This window comes from Scyliorhinus canicula, chromosome 2 (genome assembly GCF_902713615.1).
Source record: "Scyliorhinus canicula chromosome 2, sScyCan1.1, whole genome shotgun sequence".
Taxonomy (NCBI): Eukaryota; Metazoa; Chordata; class Chondrichthyes; order Carcharhiniformes; family Scyliorhinidae; genus Scyliorhinus; species Scyliorhinus canicula.
This window is the reverse complement of record NC_052147.1, coordinates 280993526-281017828: the sequence shown is the minus strand read 5'-3', so window position 1 is coordinate 281017828 and position 24303 is coordinate 280993526. Positions and strand designations below refer to the sequence as shown.

The following is a 24303-nucleotide window of genomic DNA, read 5'->3' as shown; positions in this document are numbered from 1 at the left end:
CGGCACGTTAGCACAGTGGTTAGCACTGTTGCTTCACAGCTCCAGGGTCCAAGGTTTGATTCCTGGCTTGGGTCACTGTCTGTGCGGAGTCTGCACGTTCTCCCCGTATCTGCGTGGGTTTCCTCCGGGTGCTCCGGTTTCCTCCCACAAGTCCCGAACGACGTGCTGTTGGGTGAATTGGACATTCTGAATTCTCCCTCTGTGTACCTGAACAGGCGCAGGAATGTGGCGACTAGGGGCTTTTCACAGTAAATTCATTTCAGTGTAAATGTAAGCCTACTTGTGACAATAAAGAATGTTATATTAATTGTACAGAAACCACTGCCAATTGCATTCTGTTTAGGAGTGCAGAAAAAGGCTCCATATGTAGCACCACCCCCCGAGTCAGGAGGTCATGGCTTCGATCACTAGGTGCATAGTTTAGGCTGTTGTTCTGAATGTTGTACTGAATGTGCCTTTGGGATGAGGCGTTAACCCACGCGCCCATCTGCCTATTTATGTGAAAATGAAAGCAGTTGTTGAGTAAATACAGGGTGTTCCCTCTGGGTCTCGACCAACATTCCACCCTACTTTGTTCCCAAAGGTCACTGTGGTGGGAAAGAACCTTTCGAACAAAGCTTTCTCTTTCTGACGACAGGTTGTACTCAAAACATTATTCTTTTCTTACAAGTGTGATTAACGTTCCCCACATCTGACCTTTCGTTCTTTCAGTTTGATTTCCTGACTGTCCCATTAACTTTTCATTTAGTAAATTCTCTTTCAAAATCAAGTTTTAATTTGTGGATGTTTGTGGTGTACGGTGTAATTAGTAACTTTATTGAAACAGTATTTCTTTAAATTCCCATTCCTCTCTTGTCATTCCCATCCTCTATCCCACCCCTTCTTATGCCATTCCATTGCTCCCGTGCATACCACACCCCGTCCCATGCAGTGACGTAGAGGTATTATTGCTGGACTAGTAATCCAGAGACCCAGAGTCATCCTTGGGGGACCCAGGTTCGAATCCTGCCAGGGCAGATGGTGGAATTTGAATTTAAGAGCAATCTGGAATTAAAAGTCGAAAAGGTGACCACGAGACCATTGTCAATTGTTGTAAAAACCCATCTGGTCACTAATGTCCTTTAGGGAAGGAAATCTGTCGTTCTTACCTGGTCTGGCCTACATGTGACTCCAGACCCACAGCAATGTTGTTGACTCTTAAATGCCCTCGGGGATGGGCAATAAATGCCAACCCAGCCAGCGGCGCCACATCCCATGAACAAACAAAGAGTAATTCTCCCATCCTCGACCTGCTGTTTTTCCCCCTTCCCATTCCACCTAGGGCAATTAGGGATGGGCAACAATCGCTGGACGCAGCCTGTGAAAGAATGATTAAAATATTTACTGTAACTTTTGTGTATTGAGTGCTCCACTGTCCAAATAAACCCACTGACACCCATAAACAGACAAAAACTGCTTAATACCTAGATTCTGCTGTCCTGACCATGGTGAAGCAGAGTATCCACTGTTGGGAGGGTGTAATTACAGGCTGATAATATTACAGCAGTGGCTCCCATTATAAATGTGGCCAAGTTTTGTTTTTAAGAGTACCCATTTTTTTTTTCAATTAAGGGCCAATTTAGCTTGGCCAATCCACCCTAACCTGCACATCTTTGGGTTGTGGGGGTGAGATCCACGCAGACACGGGGAGAATGAGCAAACTCCACACGGACAGTGACCCGGGGCCGGGTTGCTAACAGCTGCACAGCTGTGCTGCCCTCAATATGGCCAAGTTCATGGGTAAGTTTGGCTCTGCTGCTCCCGCAGAGTATTGCACTGAACCATACAGACCCAGAAGATCCTGTGTTCGATTGCTAACTCAATGTGGTTTGGGAGATAGCGACCAGGCCCGTTGGAGGACACATCTGGCCTTCTTGTCTCCTTCAGGTGGAGCGAATTGAATCAAGGCTTACAATTCTGAGTGCTCGCCACTCACGTCTCCGACGAAGGCAGGGGTGAGAACATCTTCCGACTCAGTACTGCTTCCCCTCCATAACTGGAACAGAAAGGCAGGAACAGGAAGAGGCCATTCCGCCCTTTGAGCCAGTTCTGCCACCATTCGATTAGATCATGGCTGAATGCATCTCAATTCCGTCTGCCCACCTTGCCCAGAAAAAAAATCTTTCAATCTCAGAGTTGAAGTTTTCACCTCCAGCTTCAACGGTTTGTTTGAGGAGTTGGGGAGGAAAGGGAAAAATCCAGATTTCCACTCCCTTTCCCTGACATCATCCCTGAACCTCCTTACTTGTTCCAGACACTTCCTAATCATAGGATGGATATAGCGAAGCTATTTCCAATTGACTCATTTAACCATCTTAAATATTTCGACTAAATCACTCCTTAGTCAAGCAGTACAAGCCTTATCACGTTTTTTAATGATGGGGTCGCCCATTTAAGACAGGGTTGAGGGGTTTCTTCCCTCAGAGGGGAGTTATTGTTTGCAATTCTGTCCTCCACTGAATATATTTAAGGCTGAGTTGGATAGAGTTTTGATTGATAAGGGAGTCGAGGGTTACGGGGGACAGGCAGGGAAGCCGTGTTGAGGCCACAATCAGGTCAGCCTGCATGGCGGAGCAGGCTCAAGGGGCCGAATGGCCTACTCCTAATTCTTATCATCTTATCCAACCTGTGCTGATAATTTAATCATTTTAGCCCCACAACCATTTGGTGCGTCTACATTGTACCCCCCTCAAAAGGTCAATACCCTTCCTGGGACGTGGCTTGTAATGCATTTAATTAATTTGTGTAAAGTGAGCATTGCTGGCAAGGCCAGCACTTATTGTCCATCCCTAATTACCCTCGAGAAGGTAGTGGTGAGCTGCCTTCTTGATCCAAGTGGTGAAGGTACATCCACTGTGCTGTTAGGGAGGGAGTTCCAGGTTTTTGACCCAGCGACAGTAATAATCTTTATTGTCACAAGTCAGCTTACAGTAATACTGCTTAATACTGCAATGAAGTTACTGTGAAAAGCCCCTAGTCGCCACACTCTGGCGCCTGCTCGGGTACACAGAGGCAGAATTCAGAACGTCCAATTCACCTAACAGCACGTCTTTTGGGAGGAAGCCGGAGCACCCGGAGGAAACCCACGCAGATACCGAGAGAACATGCAGACTCCACACCAGAGCTTTATATAACTTGCAACCTCCTGCATTCCAACTCCTTGAGGTAATGACCAAATTTCCATAAGTCCTTAATAATTTATCTTTTGCACCTATCCACTAGTTGTTGACACCTTCCAATCTCACACACTTGACTTGGCAAAATGATGGCGAGCAGTACCCGTGGAATTGTACATCTGGCAGAGTGTTAGCACCACGCAGAGAGAGGATGGGAGAAAATGGAGAGAATACTTGGATAGATTTGTTTATTGTCACATGTACTGAGGTACAGTGAAAAGTATTTTTCTGTGAGCAGCTCAAACAGATTATTTCATACATGAAAATATAATAAAATAAGAAGAAAATACACAATAGGGCAACACATGGTCCACAATGTAAATACATTGAGACACCGGCATCGGATGAAGCATGCAGGAGTGTATTATTAATCAGGTCAGTCCTTAAGAGGATCATTAAAGTGTCTGGTAACAGTGGGGAAGAAGCTGTTTTTGAATCTGTTTGTGTGTGTTCTCAGACCTTTGCGTCTCCTGCCCCATGGAAGAATTTGAAAGAGTGATCGGCTCAGTGACGCAAAGCACACCAGTGCACGTGATTGCCCTGTTTGTTCAGAGTGTTATGACAGCAGTCGTGTGCACCTCTTCCCCATTCCCTGAAGAAACTCTAGCTTTTCGTGTTGACTGCTGGTCCCTTAAAATTGTATCCAGCTGGTGGGAAATGCAACATGTCGAGAGTCTCTTCAAGGCATCAGAGATCCCGTTAAAGCTGAGAGGCTACTTCACAGATTATTTAATTGAGCTCCTTTAATGACCGATCACCCCTTTAGAAGCCTGTGCAATTCGAATCGCTGATCGTCGCAGAGTATTTTGAAGCTGTCTTTTGCAGAGTCCTGATTTTGCAACAATCCTTTCCAAGCTACCGGTTGCAGTCCCTCGGGGACTTTGCTGAAGCTGAGTGAAAGCTGCATAGACATTAGGATGAGTTTATGGACCATTCAGATTTGAGTTTTAGTCCACCCTCCTATATGCACCCCTCTGAAAGCACTTGGCAACTTCACAGGGACCTTCACCCAAAGTGAGAAGCTGTACAGTGAGTATCAGGAGGTGATTCACCTATAGAGGGAAGATCCCAGCATCCACGCATGTACATTTTGAAGCCCCAACCACTGAATTCTTCCAGCACAGGAGACCATTCGGCCCATTGTCTCTGCTTTGGCTCTCTGTGGGAGCAGTGTATCTAGTGCCCCTCTCCTGCCTTCTCCCAGTAAACCTGCATGTTTTCCCGATCCTGACAATCTAATTCCCTCTTGATTTAATCAGCCTCTGAGGCGGCCCGTTTCAGATCCAGAATTGTTGCGTGACAAACATAGATAGAATTTTAGATAAAATTTACAGTGCAAAAGGAGGCCATTCGGCCCATCGAGTCTGCACCAGCTCTTGGAAAGAGCATCCTACCCAAGGTCAACACCTCCACCCTATCCCCATAACCCAGTAACCCCACCCAACACTAAGGGCAATTTTTGGACACTAAGGGCAATTTATCAGGGCCAGTCCACCTAACCTGCACATCTTTGGACTGTGGGAGGAAACCGGAGCACCCGGAGGAAGCCCACGCACACACGGGGAGAATATGCAGACTCCACACAGACAGTGACCCAAGCCGGAATCGAACCTGGGACCCTGGAGCTGTGAAGCAATTGCGCTATCCACAATGCTACCGTGCTGCCCTTCCGCTTCCATTACTACCTTTGCAAATTACCTTAAATCTGTGCCTCCTCGTTCTCGACCCTTCCACTAGTGGAAACAGTTTTTCCCTGTCTAAAGCCCCTCCTGATTTTGATTACCGTAATCAAATAGTAACAATACTGTAGAGGAGGAACTCCTGGCGTCTGTATGGGGTGGTTTTCTGCACCAATGCGTTGAGGGACCGACTAGAGAACAGGCCGTCCCAGACTGGTTACTGTGTGATGAGAACGGAATCGTTGGCAATCTAGTTGTGCCACGCCCATTGGGGATAAACAGCCATATTATGATAGAACTTTTCGTCAAGATGGAGAGTGACGTCCTTGATTCTAAGACTAGGGTCCTGAATCTAAATAAAGGAAACTACAATGGTATGAGGTGCGAGTTGGCAATGATGGATTGGGGGAACGTTACTTGAAGAGATAACAGTGGATAGACAATGGCAAACATTCAAAGAGCGCATGGGTAAACTGCAACAATTGTCTATTCCTGTCTGCGCAAAGATAAAACAGGAAAGGTGACCAAACCATGGCTTACAAGGGAAATTAGAGATATTAGATCCAAGGAAGAGGTATACAGATTTGTCAGAAAAATAGACCTGAGGATTGGGAGCAGATTAGAATTCACCGAGGAAGACAAAGGGATCGATTAAGATGGGGGAAAATAGAGTACGAGAGTAAGCTTGCGGGGGACATAAAAACTGACTGGAAAGTTTCTATAGGTATGTGAAGAGAAAAATGATGGTCAAGGCAAAGGTCCCTTACAGTCAGAAATAGGGGAATGTATAATGGGGAACAAAGAAATGGCTGAGCAACTAAATACAAACCTTGTGTCTTTCTTTGTGAAGACAGAACCAAATAACACATCAGGAAGATTGGGGAACAGAGGGTTTAGTGAGAGGGAGGAACTGAAAGAGTATTAGTAGGAAATGGTGTTGGAAATTGCTGGGCTTGAAGATCAATAAATTCCAGAGTCTGATGAGATACAGCCCAGAGTACTCAATGAAGTGGGCCCCAGAAATAGTGGCTGCATTGGTGGTCACCTTCCAAGATTGTATAGACTCTGGAACAGTTCCTATGGATTGGAGGGTAGTTAATGTAACCCCGCTGTTTATAACCTTTGGACACAAACCTTTGGCAAGGAGTGTTAGACAGGGAAGGCATGGAAAAAACAGAGTCCCCTCATGACAAAATGTTCAGAATATGGCCTGGTCGTCACAAATGCCCTGTTCTGCCAGAGGGACAAGCAGAAGATCTCATGGGAACACCCCTTCTCCAAGCACTGGCACCTAATAGACTATATCATCATCCGAGCAAGGGACTGCAAAGATGTCCGCATCACCTGCTGTGACTAGAGCCGAGGGTTGCTGGACTGACCACGGACTAATCCACTCCACCAGCTTCAACCCCTTGACCCCAAACTGCCACAGGTAGAAAAAATCTCTGCCGCTCGACTCAAAGACTCCAAGAAGAAAGAGCTACTCAGCTGGAGCCTCACAGCTAACCTCGTGATGACCAACGAGCCAGAGATGCAGAACGCCCACAGCGCCTGGTCCGCCTTAAAAGCCACCACAGTCAGCATCTGCGGGGAGACGCTCGGGCTCTTGACCAGGAAACACCAAGACTGATTGGACGAGAACAATCAGAAGATCCAGGATCTCCTTAACCGCAAATGTGGGCGGCACGGGAGCAGAGTGGTTAGCACTGTTGCTTCACAGTGCCAGGGACCTGGGTTCGATTCCTGGCTTGGGTCACTGTCTGTGCGGAGTCTGCACGTTCTCCCCGTGTCTGTGGGTTTCCTCCGGGTGCTCCGGTTTCCTCCCACAGTCCAAAGATGTGCAGGCTAGGTGGATTGGCCATGCTAAATTGCCCCTTCGTGTCCAAAAGGTTAGGTGGGGTTATTGGGTTATGGGGATAGGGTGGAGGTGTGGGCTTAAGGAGGGTGTTCTTTCCAAGGGCCGGTGCAGACTCGATGCGCTACCCGCCGCCATCACAGCACAACCCACCACCAGATGCAGTATAATTTGGAGAAATGTGAGGTTATCCCTTTGGTAGCAAAAACAGGAAGTAGGTTATTATTGAATAGCTATAAATTGAGAGAGGGGAATGTGTAACTAGGCCTCATACACCAATTGCTGAAAATAAGCATGCAGGTACAGCAGGTGGTAAAGAAGGCAAATGGTATGTTGGACTTCATAGCGAGAGGATTTGAGTACAGGAGCAGGGATGTCTTGCTGCGATTATGCAGGGTCTTGGTGAGACCACACCTGGAGTATTGTGTGCAGTTTTGGTCTCCTTATCTGAGGAAGGATGATCTTGCTATGGAGGGAGTGCAGCAAAGGTTTACCAGACCGATTCCTGCGATGGCAGGGCTGATGTATGAGGAGAGATTAAGTCAGTTAGGATTATATATGCTGACGTTTAGAAGAATGAGAGGGGAATCTCATAGAAACCTATAAAATTCTAACAGGACTGGATTGGGTGGATGTAGTAGGAAGGGTGTTCCCGATGGTGGGGTGTCCAGAACCAGGGGTCACAGTTTGAGCATACGGAGTAAATCACTTGGGACTGAGATGAGGACAAATTTTTTCACCAATAAGAGTGGTGAGCCTGTGGAATTCGCTACCACAGAAAGTAGTCGAGGCCAAAATATTTCATGTTTTCAAGAAGGAGTTGGATATAGCTCTTGGAGCTAAAGGGACCTCAGAGTATGGGGGGGAAAGCGGGAACAGGTTACTGAGTTAGATGATCAGCCATGATCATAATGAATGATGGACCTGGCTCCTAGGGCCGAATGGCCTCCTCCTGCTCCTGTTTTCTATGTAAATCTCCTCTTAACCTTCCCTTCGCAATGGCAATCTGACCCAGCTTTACCAATCTTTCTACGTAGCTGAAGCTCCTCTTTTCAGATATGGGAACACTGGCCGAACCAGGTTTGTGCTCCCATTTGTCACGCTCCCGGCTACCTCCCTGCCTGAGACATTCTAACTCTGCAGAGACCAAGCCTTGTTCCATTAACTTTATCTAAGAATTAACTTGTGTTTATATAGACCCTTTTCATGATCACAGGGTCTTTGAAACTGCAGTACAGCCAATGAAGTACTTTTGAAGTGTAAAGTAGGAAATGGCAACCAAATGTTTGCACAGCACGGCCCCACAAAACAATATTGGGACAATGAGCAGGTCATCTCTCTTGGTCGAGGGATAAATGTTGGCCAGGACACCTGGAAAAATTCCCCATTTCTAATTTGAATAGTTGCGTGGAATTTTATATCCACCCGAGCGGGTAGATAGGACCTCCATCTCATCAGAGAATGATTTTTCTTTATTCGTTCGCTAGATGTGGGTGTCTGGCTAGGCCAGCATTTATTGCCTATCCCTAATTGTCCTTGAACTGAGTGTGTCGCTCGGCCATTTCAGAGGGGGGCAGTTCAGAGTCAACCACGTTGCTATGGGTCTGGAGTCACATGTAGGCCAGACCGGGTAAGGGTGGCAGATTTCCCCTTCCCTCAAGGACATGAGTGAACCAGGTGGGTTTTTACAAATATCGCTGATGGTCTCAGTAATGGTGACCATGAAACTTGCTTTATATTCCAAATGTTATTAAATTATTTTAAATTCCAGAAACTGCCAGCGTGGGATTTGAACCTCTGGCTCCGGAGCAGAAGCCTGGACCTCTGGATTACGGGTTCTGTTAGGAAGCGAGTTCCAGGATTTTGACGGAGAGACAATGGAAGAATATAGTTTGAAGTCATGTTGGTGTGTGGCTAGGGGGATCTTACTGCTTGGTTCTTGGATCTTACGGCTGGTTTAGCACGGGGCTAAATCGCTGGCTTTTAAAGCAGACCAAGGCAGGCCAGCAGCACGGGTTCAATCCCCGTACCAGCCTCCCAGAACAGGCGCCGGAATGTGGCGACTAGGGGCTTTTCACAGTAACTTCATTGACAATAAGTGATTTTTATTTCATTTCATTGTAGTGTTACCGTGCATCTCGACTCAACGGGCAGCACGGTAGCATTGTGGATAGCACAATCGCTTCACAGCTCCAGGGTCCCAGGTTCGATTCCGGCTTGGGTCACTGTCTGTGCGGTATCTGCACATCCTCCCCGTGTGTGCGTGGGTTTCCTCCGGGTGCTCCAGTTTCCTCCCACAGTCCAAAGATGTGCAGGTTAGGTGGACTGGCCAGGATAAATTACCCTTAGTGTCCAAAATTGCCCTTAGTGTTGGGTGGGGTTACTGGGTTACGGGGATAAGGTGGAGGTGTTGACCTTGGGTAGGGTGCTCTTTCCAAGAGCCGGTGCAGACTCGATGGGCCGAATGGCCTCCTTCCGCACTGTAAATTCTATGATATGATAACTGAAGTATTACCTTACTTGAGGAAGGATATGAAGGCATTGGAGATAGTACAGAGGAGATTCAGAAGATTGATTCCAGGGATAAAGAACTGTAGCTATGGGGATAGAGATTGGGACTCTTGAAGAACGAAAGCTGAGAGGAGACTTGATCAAGGTATTCGTGGGTATGGACAGGGAGAAGCTGTTCCCACTCAACAGAGCATCAAAAACGAGAGGGCACAGCTTCAATGTAACGGGCAAAAAGGAGTAAAGGTGATGTAAGGAAAACATTTTTCACCTAGAGGGCGGTTTGCAATCTGGGATAAACTTCCTGAGCGGGTAGGGGAGACAGATCCGATCAAGGTATTCAAAAGGGAATCGGATTGCTACCTGGAAAATAATTTGCAACGTCCGGGAGATAAGGCAGGGGAGTTGGGCTAGGTAGAATGCTGTTTGGGAGAGCCATTCCAGAGAATGGGCTGAATGGCCTCCTGCACAGTAAAGATTCTACCGCCTGCTGCCCTTGTCAAACTGTGCAGCACCCCCCTCCCCCCCCCCCCATACTGTCACTGGGAGCGTCGGCTTGCATTGAATGTTCAAGGCTCAGCACTGGGCTTGAACACACAGCCGTCTGACACAGTGCTAACGTCTGAAGCACAGCTGACACCTAATTTATGGCTACAACCATAAAACGAGAGGTCTGAAGTACACTTACAAGGTTGAATTCTGCGATAACACTTGATTTATACAATGCTCAGCACAACATTCCGACGTGTTGGACTCAGCATTATTTCCATTGCATTCTGCCGCTTTTCCAGGGACTACAACCCCATGTTAGGACCATAAAACGTAGGAGCAGAAGTAGGCCTCTCGGCCCTTTGAGTCTGCTCCTCCATTCAATGAGACCATGGCTGATCTGAAGTAATCCACAACTCCCAATTTCCCGCCTTACCCCCATAACCCTTGATTCCCTTACTGATTAAAAATCTGTCTCTCAGCCTTGGACATACTTAATGCCCCAGCCTCTGCAGCCCTCTGCCGTAAAAAAATTCCACAGGTACACTACCTTCTGAGAATAAATTCCTCCTCATCTGTCTTAAATCTCTTTGATTATGCCCTGTGGTCCTAGACGTTTCCACAAGGGGTAACAACTTCTCAGCATCTACCCATTCAAGCCCCCTGAGAATCCTCTATGCCTGAATAAGGTCACCTCTCATTCTTCTAAACTCCAATGAGGACAGGCCCAATCTACTCAACCTCTCATAGGAAAATCTCTCCATACCCAGGATCAACCTCGTGAACCTTCTCTGTACTGTCTCCAATGCCATTCTATCTTTTCATCAATAAGGGGACCAAAACTGTTCAGAGTATCCAAGGTGCGGTCTAACCAGTGCTTTGTATACTATTAGCAGGAGTTCTGTTGACCAGAAACTGAACTGGACTAGCCATTTAAACACTATAGCCACAAGAGCAGGTCAGAGGCTGGGAAATAATTCACCTGCTGACTCCGCAAAGCCTGTCCACCATCTGCAAGTCACAGTTCAGGACTGTGGTGGAATATTTTCCACTTGCCTGGATGGATGCAGCTCCAAAACATTCACGAAACCTGACACCATCCAGGACAAAGTAGCCGCTTGATTGGCGCCCCATCCACAACCTTCAACATTCACTGCCGCCGCCGCAAAGTAGTAATCTACACGGCATACAGAAACTCACCAAGGCTCCTGAGACAGACTGTTCAAACCTGCATCCTCAACCACCAAGAAGAACAAGATCATCAGATACGTAGAAGCACCGCCACCTATAGGTTCCCCTCCAAACCACTCACCATCCTGACTTGGAACTATATCGCCGTTCCTTCACTAAGAACTCCCTTCCTGACAGCACTATGGGTGTACCCGCACCACATCACAGAATGGTACAGTGCAGAAGAGGCCCTTTGGGCCTTCGAGTCTGCACGGACGCATGAAAAACACCTGACCTGTCGACTTAATCCCATTTGCCAGCACTTGGCCTTGAATGAATGAAATGGAAATGAAATCGCTTATTGTCACGAGTAGGCTTCAATTAAGTTACTGTGAAAAGCCCCTAGTCGCCACATTCCGGCACCTGTCCGGGGAGGCTGGTACAGGAATGTTATGACGTGCCAAGTGCTCATCCAGGTACTTTTTAAAGGATGTGAGGCAACCCGCCTCTACCCACCCTCCCAGATAGTGCCACCCTCTGGATAAAAACGTTTTTTCTCAAATCTCCCCCTGCCCCCTTAACCTCCCACCCCTCACCTTGAACTTGTGTCCCCTTGGGGCTGTTTAGCACAGGGCGAAATCGCTGGCTTTGAAAGCAGACTAAGCAGGCCAGCAGCACGGTTCGATTCCCGTAACCGGAGCACCCGGAGGAAACCCACGCACACACGGGGAGGATGCGCAGACTCCGCACAGACAGTGACCCAAGCCGGAATCGAACCTGGGACCCTGGAGCTGTGAAGCAATTGTGCTATCCACAATGCTACCGTGCTGCCCCTTTCGTAACTGACCATTCAACTAAGGGGAACAGCTGATGCCTATCCACTCCTGTCTTGATGAATCTGATGTTCGCATGTGCCTCCAAATCTGTGACTAAATGGCTGGCTCTTGTTGCCCTGAGCTCCCGTAGGCATGGGCAATGAGTACTGCCTTTCCAATGCTGCCCAAGGCTCATGCAATGGATCCCAAGCAGAGTGAGAATTTTAGGACCGAGGTGTCGCTGGGCCAGAAGCAAATGTGGTTCGACGAGTACAAGGAATGGTGTGCGAATGGCAATCAAACTGAAATATAAAGAAGAAAGACTTGCATTTGTATCGTGTCTTTGGGATGTCCCAAAGTACTTTTTTTTAACGCGGAGTCACTGTTATAATGTAGACAAAGTGGAAACCAATCTGTGCACAACAAACACCAACGTGATGATGGCCAGATAACCTATCAAATGGCCTTGCCTGCTCCTCATTGAAATAGTGCCATGGAATCTTTGAATCTAACTGTGGGACAGACAGGACCCTGGTTTAATGTGCCATCAGAAAGGCAGCCCCTCCGACAGGGCAGCACCCTCCATCAGGACTGTACCAGGCCTAGATTTCTGTCCCCATGTCTCCAGAGGGGGCCTTGAGTCCCACTTGTGACTCGGGCCAGGGTGCTACTAACTGAACTCTGGCTAATTTTTTTGAATCTCTATTCTGCCGCCTGTTTGGTCTGAAGAAAGATTTCCTGATGTACGGCCAAAATTGGCCCATCGTCTGTCTGAACCTGTCCCTGAGCTGCAACTGTTTAATCCTTTCCCTAGACTTGCATTCTCTGCTGTTTATTGAATCACTTGCGTGGGTTCACTCTCAGCCTGAGGATCTTGGGCGGCACGGTAGCACAGTGGTTAGCACTGACAGCACCAGGGTCCCAGGCTCGATTCCCGGCTTGGGTCACTGTCTGTGCGGAGTCTGCACGTTCTCCCCGTGTCTGAGTGGGTTTCCTCCGGGCGCTCCGGTTTCCTCCCACAAGTCACGAAAGACGCGCTGTTAGGTAATTTGGACATTCGGAATTCTCCCTCTGTGTACCCGAACAGGTGCCGGAATGTGGTGACTAGGGGCTTTTCACAGTAACTTCATTGCAGTGTTAACGTGAGCCTACTTGTGATTATTATTCAGTTTCTCCAAGGATTCGTTCAGATGGATTTGCAGTTCCCCTATTCGGCATGTTGGAAAATTGTGTGTTTGAGCCCCTTTCCTGGACTTGAATATCCAGAGGGAAATTAACACCAAACCCCATTTATTGCATTCTGGGGACCAGATCTCAGGCAGGACATATTGGCCTTGGTGTAGGTGCAGCTCAGATGCAGCAGAATGATGCCAGGGCTAAAAAAGGTTAAGTTACAACAACATGGGTTTGTATTTCCTTAAGTGGAGAAGATTGATGAGTCATCTAATCAAGGTGATCCATATGTTGAATGGGTTTGATAAAGTAGACGCGGAAACTATTTCCTTGGTGGGGGAATGGAAGAAAAAGCGTCCGTAATTGTAAAATTAGAGGCCGGCTGGTCGGTGGTGAGGAGAGGAAGCACTTCAGGCAAAGGGGAGTGGAAATCTAGAACACTCTCCCTCTAAAAAAGCCGTGGATGCTGGGGGATAATTGGAGCTTTAAGGTCCAAGATTGATAGATTTTTGTTGAGTAAGGCTACCACAGGAGGGTTTGTTACCTCAGCTGGCTAAATGGTTAGAGTTTAGTATAGAATAACATTAAAATTGCCAGTTCAGTCTCCATGCGGGCTGAGGTAGTTCTTGGGACCTACCTCCTCACCTTGCCACACGGTGATAATCTGGTATGAACCATGATTAGCAACCCACGGACAATAAGGAAGCCATTTAGAGAGAGAGATTGAAGGGTATCAAGTGATCTGGTGGAATGGGGAGTACATGAGGCTGAGATGCAGATTAACCATGATCTATCCGAATGAGCGAGCTTTCTTGAGCCAGGCAGCCTCCTCTTGTTCCTAATGTCCCAAAGCTCCCAGATCCGAGGTCCCGTTGGTCTGAGGTGGCATGGTGGCGCAGTGGTTAACGCTGCTGCCTCAACGTGCTAGGGACCCAAGTTCGATTCCGGCCTTGGGTGAGTAACTGTGTGGAGTTTGCACGTTCTCCCCGTGTGTGTGTGCGTGGGTTTGCTCCGGTTTCCTCCCACAGTCCAAAGATGTGCAGGTTAGGTGAATTGGCCGTGCCAAATTGCCCTTAGTGTCCAAAAGGTTAGGTAGGGTTACGGGGATGGTGCATGTACCTAGGTCGGAAGCTCTTTCGCAGGATGGGTGTAGACTTGATGGGCCGAATGGCATCCTTCTGCATTGTATAATTCTATGACTGATTAAGTACATATCGCACTTGGTTTTTATGTTTTTATGAAATAAACAGCCCGATATTGGGGAATGATCAGTTTGTGGCTTTCTTGTTAGGGGCTGGTTTAGCACACTGGGCTAACTCGCTGGCTTTGAAAGCAGACCAAGGCAGGCCAGCAGCACAGTCAAATTCCCGTACCAGCCTCCCCGAACAGGCGCCGGAATGTGGCGACTAGGGGCTTTTCACAGTGACTTCATTTGAAGCCTACTCGTGACAATAAGTGATTTTCATTTCATTGTTTTCATTTTATAGTCGTTGAAGAGTGCAAGCGACAACTTTGCTCTGCCGGCTTCCAGGAACTAAAGGAGATCGACCACTGGGACCCGAAACCTGCCAGCAAGGTGACCATGGGTATGAACTTAACTGAGTGACTGAAACAGAGTAGTGGGTGAGGATGGTCTTTTGGACTGGAGGAAAGTTTATAGAGGAGTTTGAAAGGGGTCGATTTCAGGACCCCTGACCCAGACGCTGATGTACAGGGTGCAATTTCAAAATTTGCGATAGTACAAAACTTGGAGATATTCTGAACTGCCAGGAGGATAATGTAGAAGAACTTCAAAAGAAAAGTTGGTGGACCGGGTGCAGAGGTGGCAAATGAAGTTCAATGCCGAGAAATGTGAACAGATTCGTTTTGGTAGGAAATACAGTATAAATAGGGGGTACAATTCTAAAGGGAATGCAGGAGCAGAGGCAGTGTATTCGGGCATAAATCATTGAAGATGGCAGGAGAAAGATTGGAGAAGTTAGGACTGTTCTCCTTGGAAAACGAGGCGGCATGGTAGCACAGTGCCTAGCACTGTTGCTTCACAGTGCCAGGTTCCCAGGTTCGATTCCTGGCTGGGTCACTGTCCGTGCGGAGTCTGCACGTTCTCCCCGTGTCTGCGTGGGTTTCCTCTGGGTGCTCCGGCTTCCTCCCACTAGGGGATCTGGGGTTATGGGGAGAAGGCTGGAGAATGGGGATGAGAAAAGATCAGCCATGATTGAATGGCGGAGCAGATTCCATGGATCGAGTGGCCTAATTCTGCTCCTATGTCTTATGGTCCCGAAAGACGTACTTGTTAGGTGAATTGGAAATTCTGAATTCTCCCTCTGTGTACCCGAACGGGCGCCGGAGTGTGGTGACTAGGGGCTTTTCACAGTCACATCATTGTAATGTAAGCCTATTTGTGACAATAAAGATTATTATTATTATTATAAAATAGACATTTAGGTGGAGATGTTCAAAATCATGAAGAGTCTGAACAGAAGAGAAAAGTTTTTGCATTGGTGGAAGGATTAAGATAATTGGGCAAAAGAATGAATGGCGACATGAGCAAGAACATTTTCACGCGTGAGTGGCTAGGATCTGGACTGCAATGCCTAGCAGAGAGGTCGGTTCGATCATGGTAGTCAAGAGGGAATTTGATTATTACCTGAAAAGGACAAGTGTGCAGGATTACCGGGATGGTGGAGGGGTGTGGGTGGGAAGTGGCGGCGGAGTGACTCGAAATGAATTGCTCCTGTGGAGAGACGGCACAGGCTCAATGGGCCAAATGGCCTTCCCTTGTGCTGTAACAATTCCCATGATTCCATGTTGCTACTGATTTTTTTGGCCAATCCCGTCGGCCGACTCTTCTGCCTCTGGAAACCGTTTCTCCTTATTTATTTTATCAAGAACGTTCATGATTTTGTCCGCCCTCTCTTAATTCACCCAGAACCTTCTCTGTTCTCAGGAGAATAATCTCGACTTCTCCTGTCTCTCCATGTAACTGAATTTCCTTATCCCTGTTCCAAACTAGTAAACCCCCCCCCCCCCCCCCCCCCCTCCCCTTGCCCTAACCAAGGCCCTGACATCCCACCGAAAGTGCAGTGTCCAGAATCGGTCCAGCTAAGGCCTCAGCATTGCAGTTAAATCGCAAAACGTGTGCCAAGCCCAATCTACACTTTTCTGACTATGCCGTGTGTAATTCCCTTTGCTTTCAACAGTATTACATGACGAGGAACTACTCTACAATAATTGCCTTTGCGGTGGGAGGCAAGTACAAACCAGGGAATGGATTCAGCATGATTGGAGCGCACACGGACAGCCCCTGCCTAAGGGTGAGTCTGAAATATCACCCACCGTGCTTCTGGTTCTGCCGGTAGGGTAGGTGAATACCCTTGCAGCAGGAATCATGTTGTGTACAATACAAATATCATGGAGCAAATGTAGTTCGCCCGGCCCTGTGAACTCTGTTGCTCTAAGACAGGAAGAGATTAGTGCTAATGGGCAGTGTAACATGTCAATATTTCATACAAGACATTTTCTTATAAGTTGTCTGACAGATAATTTGGGGAAAGGGCACAGCTGGAGAATGGTGCATGTTCCACTGTCAGAGTTGTAATGAATGTAGGAATTCCAGGTATATATATTTTGTGCTGTAAGGGTTGAAATCCTGGGTCAGTGTGTGTCTGACTGCTGCAGCAATGTTTTTTTTTAAATCCCGGTTCAGAAAAATTGCAGACACTTTGGCTACAGAGATGCAATTAAAGCAACTTAAAAATGAAATCATCATTCATTCCAGCCGTTGTCAACCTGAAGTTGGGCTAATGGAATTTTGTTTATGTAAAGAAGGTTCCCTGGGGAGTAGAAATTAGAGACATTGTGTTTAATTGTATTAAGATGATGTAATTAAGGGAGGAGCCAGGTGTTGAGTTTCAGTTCCGTTTGCAACCAGGGCTTGTGTTGACTGCTCCTAGGTTAGACCATAAGACCATAAAGCAAAGGAGCAGAATTAGGGCCACTCGGCCCATTGAGTCTGCTCCGCCATTCAATCATGGCTGATATTTTCTCATCCCCATTCTCCTGCCTTCTCCCCATAACCCCTGATCCCCTAGGTTAGGTGTGATGAAGCCCAGATACAGTGAAAGGTTTCCTGACTGCTGCCCGAGGGATTAACCCCAGCCCTCGAGGTCTCGCCACTCAACCAGCAGGTCTTAACAACAACTCACATTGGTTGAAAATGAAATGAAATGAAAATCGCTTATTGTCACGAGTAGGCTTCAAATGAAGTTACTGTGAAAAGCCCCTAGTCGCCACATTCCGGCGCCTGTTCGGGGAGGCTGGTACGGGAATTGAACAGTGCTGCTGGCCTGCCTCGGTCTGCTTTCAAAGCCAGCGATTTAGTCCAGTGTGCTAAACCAGCACCTGTGTTCCATTCTTATATATCTAATCATAACCAGAGAATCACTTGCAATGGCTTTCCTCCGCTCTCACTCAATTACCTCTGGTGTTCTCCCAAGGATCTATCCTTGTCCCTTCCAATTTTGGAGACATAAAGCAAAGGCAAAGCCTTACTTTTCACATCCACCACATCTTTCAAATCCTCTGGCGCTAAATGATCAGGCTGCTCATCTGACATCCAGTACTGGATGAGCAGAAGTTTCCTCCAATAAAATTCAAGGAAAGACTGAAGCTCCCGCTCCAAATTCCATTCCAGAACTCCCAAATCTGTTCCTCTCCCTGGCAACAGCCATGCTGTTATGATAGCAGACTGGACCTCAGTTTATATCAGGAGACTGGACGAGCAGCCCCTACAATTACATAGAACATAGAACAGTACAGCACAGAACAGGCCCTTCGGCCCTCGATGTTGTGCCGAGCCATGATCACCCTACTCAAACCCACGTATCCACCCTATACCCGTAACCCAACAACCCCTCCCTTAACCTTACTTTTTAGGACACTACGGGCAATTTAGCATGGCCAATCCACCTAACCCGCACATCTTTGGACTGTGGGAGGAAACCGGAGCACCCGGAGGAAACCCACGCACACACGGGGAGGACGTGCAGACTCCGCACAGACAGTGACCCAGCCGGGAATCGAACCTGGGACCCTGGCGCTGTGAAGCATTTATGCTAACCACCATGCTACCATGCTGCCCAAATTCTCTATTTGTAAAACTGAGGAAAGATGCTTCACCCCCAGGAGGGTGAATATCTTAGGTCACTGTCTGTGCCGAGTCTGCACGTTTTCCCCATGTCTGCGTGGGTTTCTTCCAGATGCTCCGGTCTCTTCCCACAAATACCGAAAGACGCGCTGTTAGGTGAATTGGCGACTAGGGGCTTTTCACAGTAACCTCATTGCTGTGTTAATGTAAGCCTACTTGTGACACTAATAAAGGTTATTATATTATAAAATATTAATCTTTTATCTTAAAACCATCTTTATTATTTACACATAATTAAACACACAAACATCACAGAAAATCATTTTTCAATTTACAGTTAGGCAATTCTTAAAATAAACGGAAACCCTTTTTACTGCTAACTTATACCACCTTTATATCCAATCAAGCAAAGCCCATCACAGATCAAAAACCATTTATAAAAAAGTTAGCAAACACAGGTATACTTGCTGTACTAATGTGTGTAGATTACCTTTCAGAAAGACGGGAGACCCCCCCCCCCCCCCCCTTTCAGGCAGAACCTCGAAATCCTTCTGTCTTTGTCAGACAATCCTACAGCAATACCGCTTGCTACAGACCTGGCTGCTCCTGTTAACTACGTCATCTCTATTCCACTAACTGTCTCATGATCGGTTTAATATAAGGCTAAACACAAACCTTCAATATCGACACCCCAGGGAACCTTCCAAAATACACAATGTTCCAGGAGCCCCGTATAGGTGAACAAGTGCGTGGTTGGAATGAATGATTACCTCACTTTTATGATGTTTTAATTACAGCCCTAACAAACATAAGAACATAAGAACTAGGAGCAGGAGTAGGCCATCTGGCCCCTCGAGCCTGCTCCGCCATTCAATTAGATCATGGCTGATCTTTTGTGGACTCAGCTCCACTTTCCGGCCCGAACACCATAACCCTTAATCCCTTTATTCTTCAAAAAACTATCTATCTTTACCTTAAAAACATGTAATGAAGGAGCCTCAACTGCTTCACTGGGCAAGGAATTCCATAGATTCACAACCCTTTGGGTGAAGAAGTTCCTCCTAAACTCAGTTCTAAATCTACTTCCCCTTATTTTGAGGCTATGCCCCCTAGTTCTGCTGTCACCCGCCAGTGGAAACAACCTGCCCGCATCTATCCTATCTATTCCCTTCATGGCTGATCTTTTGTGGACTCAGCTCCACTTTCCGGCCCGAACACCATAACCCTTAATCCCTTTATTCTTCAAAAAACTATCTATCTTTACCTTAAAAACATGTAATGAAGGAGCCTCAACTGCTTCACTGGGCAAGGAATTCCATAGATTCACAACCCTTTGGGTGAAGAAGTTCCTCCTAAACTCAGTTCTAAATCTACTTCCCCTTATTTTGAGGCTATGCCCCCTAGTTCTGCTGTCACCCGCCAGTGGAAACAACCTGCCCGCATCTATCCTATCTATTCCCTTCATAATTTTAAATGTTTCTATAAGATCCCCCTCATCCTTCTAAATTCCAACGAGTACAGTCCCAGTCTACTCAACCTCTCCTCATAATTCAACCCCTTCAGCTCTGGGATTAACCTAGTGAATCTCCTCTGCACACCCTCCAGCGCCAGTACGTCCTTTCTCAAGTAAGGAGACCAAAACTGAACACAATACTCCAGGTGTGGCCGCACTAACACCTTATACAATTGCAACATAACCTCCCTAGTCTTAAACTCCATCCCTCTAGCAATGAAAGACAAAATTCCATTTGCCTTCTTAATCACCTGTTGCACTTGTAAACCAACCTTCTGTGACTCATGCACTAGCACACCCAAGTCTCTCTGAACAGCGGCATGGTTTAATATTTTATCGTTTAAATAATAATCCCGTTTGCTGTTATTCCTACCAAAATGGATAACCTCACATTTGTCAACATTGTATTCCATCTGCCAGACCCGAGCCCATTCACCTAACCTATCCAAATCCCTCTGCAGACTTCCAGTATCCTCTGCACTTTTCGCTTTACCACTCACCTTAGTGTCATCTGCAAACTTTGACACATTGCCCTTGGTCCCCAACTCCAAATCATCAATGTAAATTGTGAACAATTGTGGGCCCAACACTGATCCCTGAGGGACACCACTAGCTACTGATTGCCAACCAGAGAAACACCCATTTATCCCAACTCTTTGCTTTCTATTAATTAACCAATCCTCTATCCATGCTACTACTTTACCCTTAATGCCATGCATCTTTATCTTATGCAGCAACCTTTTGTGTGGCACCTTGTCAAAGGCTTTCTGGAAATCCAGATATACCACATCCATCGGCTCCCCGTTATCTACTGCACTGGTAATGTCCTCAAAAAATTCCACTAAATTAGTTAGGCATGACCTGCCTTTAACGAACCCATGCTGCGTCTGCCCAATGGGACAATTTCTATCCAGATGCCTCACTATTTCTTCCTTGATGATAGATTCCAGCATCTTCCCTATTACCGAAGTTAAACTCACTGGCCTATAATTTCCTGCTTTCTGCCTACCTCCTTTTTTAAACAGTGGCGTCACGTTTGCTAATTTCCAATCCACCGGGACCACCCCAGAGTCTAGTGAATTTCGGTAAATTATCACTAGTGCTCGGTAAATTATCACTAGTGCTCGGTAAATTATCACTAGTGCCGGTAAATTATCACATGTTGCCTCCCTGTATGTTAAACCAGGATTTTAAAAAAAAATACTGTAACAGTTACCAGGGGCTGGTTTAGCTCACTCGGCTAAATCGCTGGCTTTTAAAGCAGGCCAGCAGCACGGTTCGATTCCCGTACCAGCCTCCCCGGACAGGCGCCGGAATGTGGCGACTAGGGGCTTTTCACAGTAACTTCATTGAAGCCTACTCGTGACAATAAGCGATTTTCATTTTCATTTCATATGATACAATATATTTTTTCCTGCATTTGTCACAGTGCAGACGTACAAAGATGTAGTAGGCCATTTGGCCCCTCAAGCATTTTCTGCCATTTGAAATGAAATGAAAATTGCTTATTGTCACAAGTAGGCTTCAAATGAAGTTACTGTGAAAAGCCCCTGGTCGCCACATTCCGGCGCCTGTTCAGGGAGGCTGTTACGGGAATTTAATAAGACCCTGGCTAATCTGTCGTAACCAGTTTAGTAAAAGCAAAATACTGCGGATGCTGGAAATTCGAAATAAAGAAACAGAAAATGCTGGATAAACTCAGCAGGTCTGGCAGCGCCTGTGGAGAGAGAAACCGAGTTAACGTTTCAAATCCATATGACTGTTAAACCAATCCGATTGCAACCTCGGTGTCACATTTGATTCTAGTTCCTGCCAGGTGTACGTTTGTGTGTATTTATTTTTGTGTTTGTTCGTGAGGTGTGGGGACTGCTGGCAAGGCCAGCATTTATTGCCCATACCTATTTGAGCTTGAGACGGATGGTGGTGAGCTGTCTTCCTGAACTGCCCGTGGTGGTGTATTGGTGGGTGGGTTTGCGAGGACTCCATTCTTTGTGTTATTCGATGACCGATATTGAATTTGTTTCCGTTGCCAGGTGAAGCTCAGGTCGAAGAAGTCGCAGGTGGGTTACCAGCAGGTTGGAGTGGAGTGTTACGGCGGTGGAATCTGGAATACCTGGTTTGACCGTGACCTCACGATGGCTGGGAGGGTTCTGGTGAAGGTAAGTTAGGTTTGTTGGCCACACTGGCTCCCAGTTCCGGCACCATCACAACTTTTAAATTCGCATCCTTGTTTTCTTTTTTTCCTTTTTAAAAAAAATTTAGACTACCCAATTGTTTTTTTTTTCCAATTAAGGGGCAATTTAGCGCGGCCAATCCACTTACCCTGTACATCTTTGGGTTGTGGGGGTGAGACCCACGCAGACATGGGGCGAATGTGCAAACCCCACACGGACAGTGACCCAGGGCTGGAATTCGAACCCGGGCCCTCAGCACCGCAGTCCCAGTGCTAACCACTGCGCCGCATGCCACCTCTCATCTTTGTTTTCTAAAACATCCATAACCTCTCCCCCCCCCCCCCCCCCCCTCTCTATATCCCCCTCCAGCCCTGCAACCCTCCCAGATCTTGGCACTCCTCCATGTCTGATCTTTTGCACATTCCCAGTTTCCATTGCTCCATCACTGATGGATGTGTCTTCTACTACCAAGGCTCAAATCTGGAATCCCCTCTCCACCTCTCACTTGTCCTTAAAACCTACCTCTATGACCAAGCTTTTGGTCACCTGACCCAATAACTCTTCATATTGGCAAGGAGTCAAACTTGTTGAAGCACCTTGTGCCATTTTAGTACCTTAGAGGCATGATGTGAATGCAGTTTGATTGTTGCTCCAGCCCCTCTATCTTCATTATACCCGGTGCCATGTCATTCTGTTGCGTACCATTTGACGTGGCGATTTTTACTTGCTTTAGATCTCTCCTCTTCTTCCAGAATGGAGAGAAAGTGGAGCACCGCCTGATCAACGTGGCTGACCCAGTCCTACGTATCCCTCACCTGGCTATCCACCTGCAGAGAGAGATTAACGACAACTTTGGACCCAACAAGGAGACTCACCTGTACGCTGACGTGGTTGGCAGCCTTTGTAATGCGCTGAGGGACTCGCGCTCTCCTCAGCTCCGGCCACGGGTCCAAGTTCCACTTTGGAGACTTGAGCGCGCATTCTAGTCTGAGGCCTCACTGCAGCGCTTAGGCCTCACTGCAGACTCTCAGAGGGTCGTTAAGTGCTTGAAATTCTCTTGTAGAGGCTGGGTGTTGAACTTCTGAGTCAGACAGATTTTTGATTGAGGAGGGAGGCAGGCTGCAAAGTGGAGTGAAAGCCACAGTCAGATCAGCCATCATTTTGTTGAATGGCGGACCAGAACTTGAGGGGCTGAATGGCCTCGCCCTACTTCTGTGACGCTCTTCCGGCTATTTCAAAAAACAGCAAGGGGTGTTCTCCCGGTGACCTGGCCAATGTGTATCGCCCAACCAGCATCACTAACACAGAAGAGAAACACTGATAGAAATACTCAACAAGTCAGGCAGCTCTGTGGAGATAAAAACAGAGGAGTTGATGTCCTTTCATCAGAACTTTCATCTATTGAATTGTCAGCGACCTATAACGTTGGCTCTGATTCTCTCACCGCCGATGTTGCCTGACCTGCTGAGTGTTTCAGCATTTCTGTTTCTATCTGGTCATTGCGGTTGGTGGGATCTTGCTGTGCGCAGGTTTGTTGCTGCCTTTTTTTACATTACAACAGATATTCCACTTCGAAATCAAAGAGTTTGAGTTCTGCATCCTACAAACTCTGGCTGCCAAATTGTTCTAATCTGCCTTTAAAAGCCCAGACAACTCCATCCCACTTACTACTTTCACCTCCCCACCTACCTCGTACCCCACAAAGACAAGCGGGTTCAGCCTCAACTGGTGAATTCACTAGATAAACTCACACATCCGTCAGGGCACTTCACCTTTCCTAAGCATAATTTTGCCCAAAGTCAACATTTTGTACACCAAGCTGGATAAAGTTGTTTAAAGGTTATAACAACACAGAAACCGGGAACTCAACTCAACTGTGCCGGTCCATTCTACATGAGCCGCCTCTTTTAATCACTCTGATCAACGCATCCTATTCCTTTCTCCCTCCTACCTTAAATGTATCTATATTCCTTCACTGTTGCAGGGTCAAAATCCCGGAGCTCCCTCCCGCTGTTTTCGTTAGAGAGAAGAAGGTTAAGAGGTGACTTAATTGAGGCATACAAGATGATCAGAGGATTAGATAGAGTGGACAGTGAGAGCCTTTTTCCTCGGATGGTGATGTCTAGCACGAGGGGACATAGCTTTAAATTGAGGGGAGATAGATATAGGACAAATGTCAGAGGTAGGTTCTTTAGGGGCTGGTTTAGCTCACCAGGCTAAATCGCTGGTTTTTCAAGCAGGCCAGCAGGACGGTTCGATTCCCGTACCAGCCTCCCCGGACAGGCGCCGGAATGTGGTGACTAGCTTTTCACAGTAACTTCATTGAAGCCTACTCGTGACAATAAGCGATTTTCATTTTTCATTTTCATTTACTCAGAGAGTAGTAAGGGCGTGGAATGCCCTGCCTGCAACAGTAGTGGAATCACCAACATTAAGGGCATTTAAATGGTCATTGGATAAACATATGGATGATAAGGGAATAGTGTAGATCTGCTTTAGTGGTCGGCGCAACATCGAGGACCGAAGGGCCTGTACTGTGCTGTATTGTTCTACGTTCTAACAGCAC

General features: G+C 47.0%; 1 protein-coding gene across 1 annotated transcript in view; it reads left to right on the top strand.

The window, feature by feature from the left end:
• Positions 1 to 24303, top strand: part of LOC119962191 (aspartyl aminopeptidase) — a 59544-nt gene that overhangs the window by 9493 nt on the left and 25748 nt on the right. Inside the window, 4 exon segments of the mRNA XM_038790146.1 lie at positions 14392 to 14480; positions 16105 to 16218; positions 21597 to 21722; positions 22490 to 22614. Coding sequence (XP_038646074.1) covers positions 14392 to 14480; positions 16105 to 16218; positions 21597 to 21722; positions 22490 to 22614 — 454 coding nt within the window.